This window comes from Dendrobates tinctorius, unplaced genomic scaffold (genome assembly GCF_039654945.1).
Source record: "Dendrobates tinctorius isolate UK_male_01 unplaced genomic scaffold, ASM3965494v1 ptg000063l, whole genome shotgun sequence".
Classification (NCBI taxonomy): Eukaryota; Metazoa; Chordata; class Amphibia; order Anura; family Dendrobatidae; genus Dendrobates; species Dendrobates tinctorius.
The window spans coordinates 15,273,169-15,285,266 of NW_027361731.1; the positions used below are offsets into that span (position 1 = coordinate 15,273,169).

Genomic DNA, 12,098 nt, shown 5'->3' on the forward strand with positions numbered 1-12,098 from the left:
CGCCATCCCATAGTCCCGTGCCCATATACCCATCATACATATCCTCCATCCCATAGTCCAGTGCCCATATACCCATCACACATTATCCATCCCATAGTCCCTTTCCCATATACCCATCATACATATCCTCCATCCCATAGTCCGGTGCCCATATACCCATCACACATCCTCCATTCCATAGTCAACCATTATGACATCATAATGAGCGGCGGCAGGGCTTGCAACCTTTGATGACATCAGCGTCACCATGGCAACCATTGTGACATCATAATGAGGGGCGGGGCTTGATACGCACACACTGCTTCCCCAGTATGCAAATAGGGGCATTGTGACATCACAATGAGGGGTGGGGCTTGACGCGCACACACTTTTTCCCCCAGTATGTAGATAGGGGCAAAATTGTTTGGTGAATTGGAACGCGCGGGGTTAAAATTTCGCCTCACAGCATAGCTTAGGACGCTCTCGGGGTCCAGACGTGTGACTGTGCCAAATTTTGTGGCTGTAGCTGCGACGGTGCGGATGCCTATCCCGGACATACAAACATACACACACACACACCCCAGTGGCGTAGGAAGGGGGGTGCGGGCCACCCTAGGCGGCACGTGTGTGGGGGCGGCGCAGCATGGCAGGAGCAGAAATTCCTACTCTCTGTGCTGTGGAAGAGAAGCGTGGAGGCGGCCGGCCGAGGCACAGTGACAGGGAGAAGACAGACTGTGTGTGTATAGCAGGAGATTTTGGCAGCGGCTAGCTAGCGCAGGTGGGTCACTCACCATTTGGGAGGAGGACGCTCTGCCTCTCTCCCTCCTCCTTCTTCCTCTCCTCCCCTCTCCTCTCCCTCCCTCAGTCTCTGCTCTTCGCTGGCCGCTGTCTCCTCGTACTTTTCCTCCGTCCTCCCCTGCAGCCATGCTGGGGGCCCGGCCCGGGGTCCATGCCCTCCAGCTGGAGCCAGTCCGGGTGCCGGAGACCCTGCAGCGGGGCAGCAAGTTCATCAAGTGGGATGAGGTGAGCGGGGCCCGGCCAGGGGGGCAGGGGTTAATAGTGAGGGGGGCAGGTCCCGGCCGTCACACAGGGGGCGCTGCAGGGGGGGGGGCGCCAAATTCGGGAACAGCCCCGGGCGGCAAAAGCTCTAGCTACGCCTCTGACACACACACACGTACATACATACACACTTTGAGCTTTATATATTAGATTTAGTGAAGTGAAGATATGAAGCTGTGAATATGTAAGACAAAATCCCTTTTAAAATGCGCCCGGATGAATACCAATTGGCTAGGTAGTTACAGGCTTACCCCCAAAAATAGGGCAGACGGAGGAAATAGCAACCAAAACAAGACAATATAGGTACAAAATCAAACCCTAAAAGGCAGCAATATATTAATGGAAATAAATTTACCAAACTATTAAAAGTTATATTTAAAGAAAGACCCTCTGGAAATGAAGCCAATCACCTCCCCCCTTCACCCTCCCCCCTATGTTGTAATAGTTATTTTATATGAGCTTCTGATATGTTAAATGTTATTAATTATTTTTATTATTTTTTATGCAATAGTTTTATTTTATATTTTTTAATATATTTTATATTTTTAATAGGAAGAAACAAAAGTGACCTGTTAGATAAAAAAATTTATATATATATATATATATATATATACTGTATGTATATAAACTATAGAAACTTGTTATATGCTACAGTGTATATATAACTATTAATTATTCATTTTAATTTTTATATTTTTTTTATTTTTTATATTTATTATATAGTTATTATATGAACCAGAACTAGCCCCTTATTGATGAATTTAATTATAAAAGTATGCAGTCCTTTAAAATGACCCTCAATACAGCCACATCCAACCACGCTATGACAGTGCAGCTGTAAATTTCCACATCATCCAGAAGATGGCCGCGGCAACGATGATGTCACTGGCAGAGGAGAAGCCGGAGAACAGTTGAAAACAGCTGTCCGTGTGTAAAATAATGCTTATCCTGTAAAATACTCAGGACTAGTTACCAGATAAAAATATAGTGGTTTATTTGGTTTCTTCCATCAAAGAAAGGTTATTACAGAAAAACAGGTGAATAAAAATAGGTGAAAGAGAAATTGTCCATAGTTCATACTCTGAGATCCCACATGGCAAAAGCAACATGTATTCTTCTTTCTCTCCGGGATCTCACATGGCAAATGGCGTCTGTCTCTCTTAGGCTTCTTCGTACTAAAGTAACATACCAGCTGTTATGTCATGTCATGGCCCAGCACAGAAGACATCTTCGTGTCTGTCTCTCATGATGGTGAGGGAAGAAGAGCGACCTCTACAGTTAGCCATGAATTATATACGTCTCCTAAAGCACGTGGTCTCTACATATATGGAGCTGTCTTTCTACCATGAGCCAAGCTTAAAAATAGCCTATGTCGTGTAAGCTAAAGCAATGTACAGAACTGAGTCTTATAAGAAATTAACTGATTATTAATATTTAACACCGTGACAGGAGCTTCCCGAGCAGTCTGTCCACTGAAAACAGGTACAAAAGGGATCCCAGACCCCCTGGTACACAAGGGGCAACCCTAGAGAAGGGGCCTGAAGAGATTCCAATGTATTTTAAACACTTACGAGAAAACTGCAGATAGCGGTGACGTCACTAAAAGGAAGGAAGATGGCGCCTGGATCGGTCCCTGATGGAAGCTTCACCCTTGATGTGCCCGGTCCAAACGGAGCTAAAAGGGGGTGAAAAACCCCCGGCTAGGTAGGGGCAACCTCAAAGAAAGTCAAGGGTGGTGTTCTGAAGTAATCTCTAACACCGCCCGATTAGGCCTCTTTCACACATCCGTCTGTCACCATCAGTCAAAATCCGCCGTTTTGAAGAAAAAAAAACGGATCTGCCATTTTTCTTGGCAGATCCGTTTTTTTCCCATTGACTTGCATTATCGGCGGATGGTCATCCGTTGGATCCGTTTTTTCACGGATCCGCCAAAATTTTGGCGTCCGCCGACTTGCCCGGACGGACAATGCAATTTTTTTTGGCCGGATCCGCATTTTACAGTGTGCATGCCCGGAAGAATTGACTCAGCCGGGAATTTAACCCTAAACTCGGTTCTGGCGGCTGAAAAAAATCTCTCTCTTTTTCCAGGCACGGTTTCCTTTAAATTTCTGCCTTATCCGGGTCCGGTGACACCCGTTTGTTTCAATCCGCCAACGGATCCGTTTTCCGCCATTTTGACGTATTTCAACTGAGCTAAAAAACGGATGTGTGAAAACAGGCCTTAGCGGTGACGTCACTGAAAGGAAAAAAGCCGGATCTCCAGTGCTTGCGACGGGCTGTGAAAGGATCTTCACAGATGGTGTGCCAGGTGCAATCTTAAGCAAAAAAGGGCAAAAATCCCCCAGTTACCCAGGGGCAACCCCAAAAAGTACCCCAAGTGGTGTTTTCAATAGAAATTATCACAATGCCCGCAGTAGAGCAATACAGTTTGAGGTAACCATAGCAACCTCATAGGTGCCAGGCAAAACAGGTAAACCAGAAAAAAGCCACCAAAAGCAACAATTAGTTTAAAAATGTCATAAATCCACACAAATGTATGTTCAAATGGACAAATTGTAGTCCTGGAGGTTATATTACCACAGAAAAATTAGTCTCTCACAAGAACAAGCCGTTTACCTCAGGGAGGCCAGATAAAGCAGGTAAAACGTCCACTGAGAGAAAAAAGGATTAAAAAAGGTTCACAAATCCACAGAAATGTATTTAATAACAATAAAAACCTTTTTTTTTTTTTTAAAAAAAAGAAAAAGAAAAACTGTATTCCTGTAAATTATTTTACCTCAGCAAAGCAGACCCTCACAGGGACAAGCTGATAAAAGCCGCCATTTTAGCAGTCTGTCATCTTGAAAGACAGGATAAATAATCCTAGGAAAATCCAATTAGGACGGGAAATGTCTCAGAATGAATCAAAAAAGCTTCTGCAATCAAATTCAGTATAAATGGAAGCAAAAAATGTGCAAAAAAGTCACGTCGAGTTAGAGGGTTACCTCAGGAGCTCGCACGTTTGCGACCTGCATCACCTGCGCCCAAGCCACGACCCCCTCTAAAGGATTCTGAACTTGTTTTCTTACCATTATTTGAGGTCTGCATTTTATTTTGCTATTTTGACCATTTCTCATTTTCTGAAAATAAATACAAAATTTAGTGTTTGGATATTCGGAGATATGTGTCAGTAGTTTATAGAATAAAAGAGCAATGTACATTTTACTCAAAATATAGAGAGAAAAATCAGACAAACTGAACATTTTGCAATGGTCTCTTAATTCTGTACACCTTGTACACACACGGCTCTGCTACATCCACCCTCCTGACTCCACACAGAAACTTCCCCTCATCCAGCACCATGACAACCAGCACAGCAGAGTCCTGCATACACTGAGGCCCCTGATCATGTGACCCCTGACTCCTCCCCTCCTGTGACCTCATCACAGGTCCTGTGCGCACAGAGCAGCCGCATATGTGGAGTGCGGCTCTGCGGGTGGAGGTCGGTGCTGGAGGCTCCATTATTCTCTATGTGGAGTGTGGCTCTGCGGGTAGAGGTCAGTGCTGGAGGCTCCATTATTCTCTATGTGGAGTGCGGCTCTGCGGGTGGAGGTCGGTGCTGGAGGCTCCATTATTCCCTCTGTGGAGTGTGGCTCTGCGGGTGGAGGTCGGTGCCGGAGGCTCCATTATTCTCTATGTGGAGTGCGGCTCTGCGGGTGGAGGTCGGTGCCGGAGGCTCCATTATTCCCTCTGTGGAGTGCGGCTCTGCTGGTGGAGGTCGGTGCTGGAGGCTCCATTATTCTCTATGTGGAGTGCGGCTCTGCGGGTGGAGGTCGGTGCCGGAGGCTCCATTATTCTCTATGTGGAGTGCGGCTCTGCGGGTGGAGGTCGGTGCTGGAGGCCCCATTATTCTCTATGTGGAGTGTGGCTCTGCGGGTGGAGGTCGGTGCTGGAGGCTCCATTATTCTCTATGTGGAGTGCGGCTCTGCGGGTGGAGGTCGGTGCTGGAGGCTCCATTATTCTCTATGTGGAGTGCGGCTCTGCGGGTGGAGGTCGGTGCTGGAGGCCCCATTATTCTCTATGTGGAGTGCGGCTCTGCGGGTGGAGGTCGGTGCTGGAGGCTCCATTATTCTCTATGTGGAGTGTGGCTCTGCGGGTGGAGGTCGGTGCCGGAGGCTCCATTATTCTCTATGTGGAGTGCGGCTCTGCGGGTGGAGGTCGGTGCTGGAGGCCCCATTATTCTCTATGTGGAGTGTGGCTCTGCGGGTGGAGGTCGGTGCCGGAGGCTCCATTATTCTCTATGTGGAGTGCGGCTCTGCGGGTGGAGGTCGGTGCCGGAGGCTCCATTATTCTCTATGTGCGGCTCTGCGGGTGGAGGTCGGTGCTGGAGGCTCCATTATTCTCTATGTGGAGTGTGGGTGGTGGTAAGTGCTGGAGGCTCCATTCTCTGCGGGTGGAGGTAGGTGCTGGAGGCTCCATTATTCTCTATGTGGAGTGCGGGTGGAGGTCGGTGCTGGAGGCTCCATTATTCTCTATGTGGAGTGCGGCTCTGCGGGTGGAGGTCGGTGCTGGAGGCTCCATTATTCTCTATGTGGAGTGCGGCTCTGCGGGTGGAGGTCAGTGCTGGAGGCTCCATTATTCTCTATGTGGAGTGTGGCTCTGCGGCTGGAGGTCAGTGCTGGAGGCTCCATTATTCTCTATGTGGAGTGCGGCTCTGCGGGTGGAGGTCAGTGCTGGAGGCTCCATTATTCCCTCTGTGGACTGCGGCTCTGCGGGTGGAGGTCGGTGCTGGAGGCTCCATTATTCTCTATGTGGAGTGCGGCTCTGCGGGTGGAGGTCGGTGCCGGAGGCTCCATTATTCTCTATGTGGAGTGCGGCTCTGCGGGTGGAGGTCGGTGCTGGAGGCCCCATTATTCTCTATGTGGAGTGTGGCTCTGCGGGTGGAGGTCGGTGCTGGAGGCTCCATTATTCTCTATGTGGAGTGCGGCTCTGCGGGTGGAGGTCGGTGCTGGAGGCTCCATTATTCTCTATGTGGAGTGCGGCTCTGCGGGTGGAGGTCGGTGCCGGAGGCTCCATTATTCTCTATGTGGAGTGCGGCTCTGCGGGTGGAGGTCGGTGCTGGAGGCCCCATTATTCTCTATGTGGAGTGTGGCTCTGCGGGTGGAGGTCGGTGCCGGAGGCTCCATTATTCTCTATGTGGAGTGCGGCTCTGCGGGTGGAGGTCGGTGCCGGAGGCTCCATTATTCTCTATGTGCGGCTCTGCGGGTGGAGGTCGGTGCTGGAGGCTCCATTATTCTCTATGTGGAGTGTGGGTGGAGGTAAGTGCTGGAGGCTCCATTCTCTGCGGGTGGAGGTAGGTGCTGGAGGCTCCATTATTCTCTATGTGGAGTGCGGGTGGAGGTCGGTGCTGGAGGCTCCATTATTCTCTATGTGGAGTGCGGCTCTGCGGGTGGAGGTCGGTGCTGGAGGCTCCATTATTCTCTATGTGGAGTGCGGCTCTGCGGGTGGAGGTCAGTGCTGGAGGCTCCATTATTCTCTATGTGGAGTGTGGCTCTGCGGGTGGAGGTCAGTGCTGGAGGCTCCATTATTCTCTATGTGGAGTGCGGCTCTGCGGGTGGAGGTCGGTGCTGGAGGCTCCATTATTCCCTCTGTGGACTGCGGCTCTGCGGGTGGAGGTCGGTGCTGGAGGCTCCATTATTCTCTATGTGGAGTGCGGCTCTGCGGGTGGAGGTCGGTGCCGGAGGCTCCATTATTCTCTGTGGAGTGCGGCTCTGCGGGTGGAGGTCGGTGCTGGAGCCTCCATTATTCTCTATGTGGAGTGCGGCTCTGCGGGTGGAGGTCGATGCTGGAGCCTCCATTATTCTCTATGTGGAGTGTGGGTGGAGGTAAGTGCTGGAGGCTCCATTCTCTGCGGGTGGAGGTAGGTGCTGGAGGCTCCATTATTCTCTATGTGGAGTGCGGGTGGAGGTCGGTGCTGGAGGCTCCATTATTCTCTATGTGGAGTGTGGCTCTGCGGGTGGAGGTCGGTGCTGGAGGCTCCATTATTCTCTATGTGGAGTGTGGCTCTGCGGGTAGAGGTCAGTGCTGGAGGCTCCATTATTCTCTATGTGGAGTGCGGCTCTGCGGGTGGAGGTCGGTGCTGGAGGCTCCATTATTCCCTCTGTGGAGTGTGGCTCTGCGGGTGGAGGTCGGTGCCGGAGGCTCCATTATTCTCTATGTGGAGTGCGGCTCTGCGGGTGGAGGTCGGTGCCGGAGGCTCCATTATTCCCTCTGTGGAGTGCGGCTCTGCGGGTGGAGGTCGGTGCTGGAGGCTCCATTATTCTCTATGTGGAGTGCGGCTCTGCGGGTGGAGGTCGGTGCCGGAGGCTCCATTATTCTCTATGTGGAGTGCGGCTCTGCGGGTGGAGGTCGGTGCTGGAGGCCCCATTATTCTCTATGTGGAGTGTGGCTCTGCGGGTGGAGGTCGGTGCTGGAGGCTCCATTATTCTCTATGTGGAGTGCGGCTCTGCGGGTGGAGGTCGGTGCTGGAGGCTCCATTATTCTCTATGTGGAGTGCGGCTCTGCGGGTGGAGGTCGGTGCCGGAGGCTCCATTATTCTCTATGTGGAGTGCGGCTCTGCGGGTGGAGGTCGGTGCTGGAGGCCCCATTATTCTCTATGTGGAGTGTGGCTCTGCGGGTGGAGGTCGGTGCCGGAGGCTCCATTATTCTCTATGTGGAGTGCGGCTCTGCGGGTGGAGGTCGGTGCCGGAGGCTCCATTATTCTCTATGTGCGGCTCTGCGGGTGGAGGTCGGTGCTGGAGGCTCCATTATTCTCTATGTGGAGTGTGGGTGGTGGTAAGTGCTGGAGGCTCCATTCTCTGCGGGTGGAGGTAGGTGCTGGAGGCTCCATTATTCTCTATGTGGAGTGCGGGTGGAGGTCGGTGCTGGAGGCTCCATTATTCTCTATGTGGAGTGCGGCTCTGCGGGTGGAGGTCGGTGCTGGAGGCTCCATTATTCTCTATGTGGAGTGCGGCTCTGCGGGTGGAGGTCAGTGCTGGAGGCTCCATTATTCTCTATGTGGAGTGTGGCTCTGCGGCTGGAGGTCAGTGCTGGAGGCTCCATTATTCTCTATGTGGAGTGCGGCTCTGCGGGTGGAGGTCAGTGCTGGAGGCTCCATTATTCCCTCTGTGGACTGCGGCTCTGCGGGTGGAGGTCGGTGCTGGAGGCTCCATTATTCTCTATGTGGAGTGCGGCTCTGCGGGTGGAGGTCGGTGCCGGAGGCTCCATTATTCTCTATGTGGAGTGCGGCTCTGCGGGTGGAGGTCGGTGCTGGAGGCCCCATTATTCTCTATGTGGAGTGTGGCTCTGCGGGTGGAGGTCGGTGCTGGAGGCTCCATTATTCTCTATGTGGAGTGCGGCTCTGCGGGTGGAGGTCGGTGCTGGAGGCTCCATTATTCTCTATGTGGAGTGCGGCTCTGCGGGTGGAGGTCGGTGCCGGAGGCTCCATTATTCTCTATGTGGAGTGCGGCTCTGCGGGTGGAGGTCGGTGCTGGAGGCCCCATTATTCTCTATGTGGAGTGTGGCTCTGCGGGTGGAGGTCGGTGCCGGAGGCTCCATTATTCTCTATGTGGAGTGCGGCTCTGCGGGTGGAGGTCGGTGCCGGAGGCTCCATTATTCTCTATGTGCGGCTCTGCGGGTGGAGGTCGGTGCTGGAGGCTCCATTATTCTCTATGTGGAGTGTGGGTGGAGGTAAGTGCTGGAGGCTCCATTCTCTGCGGGTGGAGGTAGGTGCTGGAGGCTCCATTATTCTCTATGTGGAGTGCGGGTGGAGGTCGGTGCTGGAGGCTCCATTATTCTCTATGTGGAGTGCGGCTCTGCGGGTGGAGGTCGGTGCTGGAGGCTCCATTATTCTCTATGTGGAGTGCGGCTCTGCGGGTGGAGGTCAGTGCTGGAGGCTCCATTATTCTCTATGTGGAGTGTGGCTCTGCGGGTGGAGGTCAGTGCTGGAGGCTCCATTATTCTCTATGTGGAGTGCGGCTCTGCGGGTGGAGGTCGGTGCTGGAGGCTCCATTATTCCCTCTGTGGACTGCGGCTCTGCGGGTGGAGGTCGGTGCTGGAGGCTCCATTATTCTCTATGTGGAGTGCGGCTCTGCGGGTGGAGGTCGGTGCCGGAGGCTCCATTATTCTCTGTGGAGTGCGGCTCTGCGGGTGGAGGTCGGTGCTGGAGCCTCCATTATTCTCTATGTGGAGTGCGGCTCTGCGGGTGGAGGTCGGTGCTGGAGCCTCCATTATTCTCTATGTGGAGTGTGGGTGGAGGTAAGTGCTGGAGGCTCCATTCTCTGCGGGTGGAGGTAGGTGCTGGAGGCTCCATTATTCTCTATGTGGAGTGCGGGTGGAGGTCGGTGCTGGAGGCTCCATTATTCTCTATGTGGAGTGCGGCTCTGCGGGTGGAGGTCGGTGCCGGAGGCTCCATTATTCTCTATGTGCGGCTCTGCGGGTGGAGGTCGGTGCTGGAGGCTCCATTATTCTCTATGTGGAGTGTGGGTGGAGGTAAGTGCTGGAGGCTCCATTCTCTGCGGGTGGAGGTAGGTGCTGGAGGCTCCATTATTCTCTATGTGGAGTGCGGGTGGAGGTCGGTACCGGAGGCTCCATTATTCTCTATGTGGAGTGCGGCTCTGCGGGTGGAGGTCGGTGCCGGAGGCTCCATTATTCTCTATGTGGAGTGCGGCTCTGCGGGTGGAGGTCGGTGCTGGAGGCTCCATTATTCTCTATGTGGAGTGCGGCTCTGCGGGTGGAGGTCGGTGCTGGAGGCTCCATTATTCTCTATGTGGAGTGCGGCTCTGCGGGTGGAGGTCGGTGCTGGAGGCTCCATTATTCTCTATGTGGAGTGCGGCTCTGCGGGTGGAGGTCGGTGCTGGAGGCTCCATTATTCTCTGCGGGTGGAGGTAGGTGCTGGAGGCTCCATTATTCTCTATGTGGAGTGTGGGTGGAGGTAAGTGCTGGAGGCTCCATTATTCTCTGCGGGTGGAGGTCGGTGCCGGAGGCTCCATTATTCTTTATGTGGAGTGCGGCTCTGCGGGTGGAGGTCGGTGCTGGAGGCTCCATTATTCTCTATGTGGAGTGTGGCTCTGCGGGTGGAGGTCGGTGCTGGAGGCTCCATTATTCTCTATGTGGAGTGCGGCTCTGCGGGTGGAGGTCGGTGCTGGAGGCTCCATTATTCTCTATGTGGAGTGCGGCTCTGCGGGTGGAGGTCGGTGCTGGAGGCTCCATTATTCTCTATGTGGAGTGCGGCTCTGCGGGTGGAGGTCGGTGCCGGAGGCTCCATTATTCTCTATGTGTGGCTCTGCGGGTGGAGGTCGGTGCTGGAGGCTCCATTATTCTCTATGTGGAGTGTGGGTGGAGGTAAGTGCTGGAGGCTCCATTATTCTCTGTGGGTGGAGGTCGGTGCTGGAGGCTCCATTATTCTCTATGTGGAGTGTGGGTAGAGGTAAGTGCTGGAGGCTCCATTATTCTCTGCGGGTGGAGGTAGGTGCTGGAGGCTCCATTATTCTCTATGTGGAGTGCGGGTGGAGGTCGGTGCTGGAGGCTCCATTATTCTCTATGTGGAGTGCGGCTCTGCGGGTGGAGGTCGGTGCTGGAGGCTCCATTATTCTCTATGTGGAGTGTGGCTCTGCGAGTGGAGGTCGGTGCTGGAGGCTCCATTGTTCTCTATGTGGAGTGCGGCTCTGCGGGTGGAGGTCGGTGCTGGAGGCTCCATTATTCTCTATGTGGAGTGCGGCTCTGCGGGTGGAGGTCGGTGCCGGAGGCTCCATTATTCTCTATGTGCGGCTCTGCGGGTGGAGGTCGGTGCTGGAGGCTCCATTATTCTCTATGTGGAGTGTGGGTGGAGGTAAGTGCTGGAGGCTCCATTATTCTCTGCGGGTGGAGGTCGGTGCTGGAGGCTCCATTATTCTCTATGTGGAGTGTGGGTGGAGGTAAGTGCTGGAGGCTCCATTATTCTCTGCGGGTGGAGGTAGGTGCTGGAGGCTCCATTATTCTCTATGTGGAGTGCGGCTCTGCGGGTGGAGGTCGGTGCTGGAGGCTCCATTATTCTCTATGTGGAGTGCGGCTCTGCGGGTGGAGGTCGGTGCTGGAGGCCCCATTATTCTCTATGTGGAGTGCGGCTCTGCGGGTGGAGGTACAGTGGGGTAAAAGGTATTTAGTCAGCCACCAATTGTGCAAGTTCTCCCACTTGAAAAGATGAGAGAGGCCTGTAATTGACATCATAGGTAGACCACAACTATGAGAGTCAAAATGAGAAAACAAATCCAGAAAATCGCCTTGTCTGACTTGGCAAGATTTATTTTGCAAATTATGGTGGAAAATAAGTATTTGGTCATTAACAAAAGTTCATCTCAATATTTTGTTATATATCCTTTGTTGGCAATGACAGAGGTCAAGCGTTTTCTGTAAGTCTTCAAGGTTGACACACAATGTTGGCCCTTTCCTCCATGCAGATCTCCTCTAGAGCAGTGATGTTTTGGGCCTGTCGCTGGGCAACACGGACTTTCAAATCCCTCCAAAGGTTTTCTATGGGGTTGAGATCTGGAGACTGGCTAGGTCACTCCAGGACCTTCATGTAGTTCTTATGAAACCACTCCTTCGCTGCCCTGGCGGTGTGATTTGGATCATTATCATGCTGAAAGACCCATCCACGTTTCATCTTCAATGCCCTTGTTGGTGGAAGGAGATTTGCATGATACATGGCCCCATCCATTCTTTCATGTACACTAAAATATCTCTATACAGTCATATGTTAAAGTTTGGGCACCCCTATTAATGTTAACCTTTTTTCTTTATAACAATTTTGGTTTTTGCAACAGGTATTTCAGTTTCATATATCTAATAACTGATGGACTCAGTTATATTTCTGGATTAAAATGAGGTTTATTGTACTAACAGAAAATGTGCAATCTGCATTTAAACAAAATTTGACCGGTGCAAAAGTATGGGCACCCTTATCATTTTCTTGATTTGAACACTCCTAACTACTTTTTACTGACTTTCTGAAGCACTAAATTGGTTTTGTAACCTCATTGAGCTTTGAACTTCATAGCCAGGTG

The 12,098-nt window shown here is 52.3% G+C and overlaps 1 protein-coding gene across 1 annotated transcript in view; it reads left to right on the top strand.

Moving 5' to 3' along the window:
* The first annotated feature begins 8,800 nt into the window (after positions 1–8,800).
* Positions 8,801–12,098, top strand: part of LOC141093966 (uncharacterized) — a 146,453-nt gene continuing 143,155 nt past the window's right edge. The window contains exon 1 of the mRNA XM_073579639.1: positions 8,801–8,992. Coding sequence (XP_073435740.1) covers positions 8,856–8,992 — 137 coding nt within the window. The 5' untranslated portion in view covers positions 8,801–8,855. The remainder of the gene's footprint in view (positions 8,993–12,098) is intronic.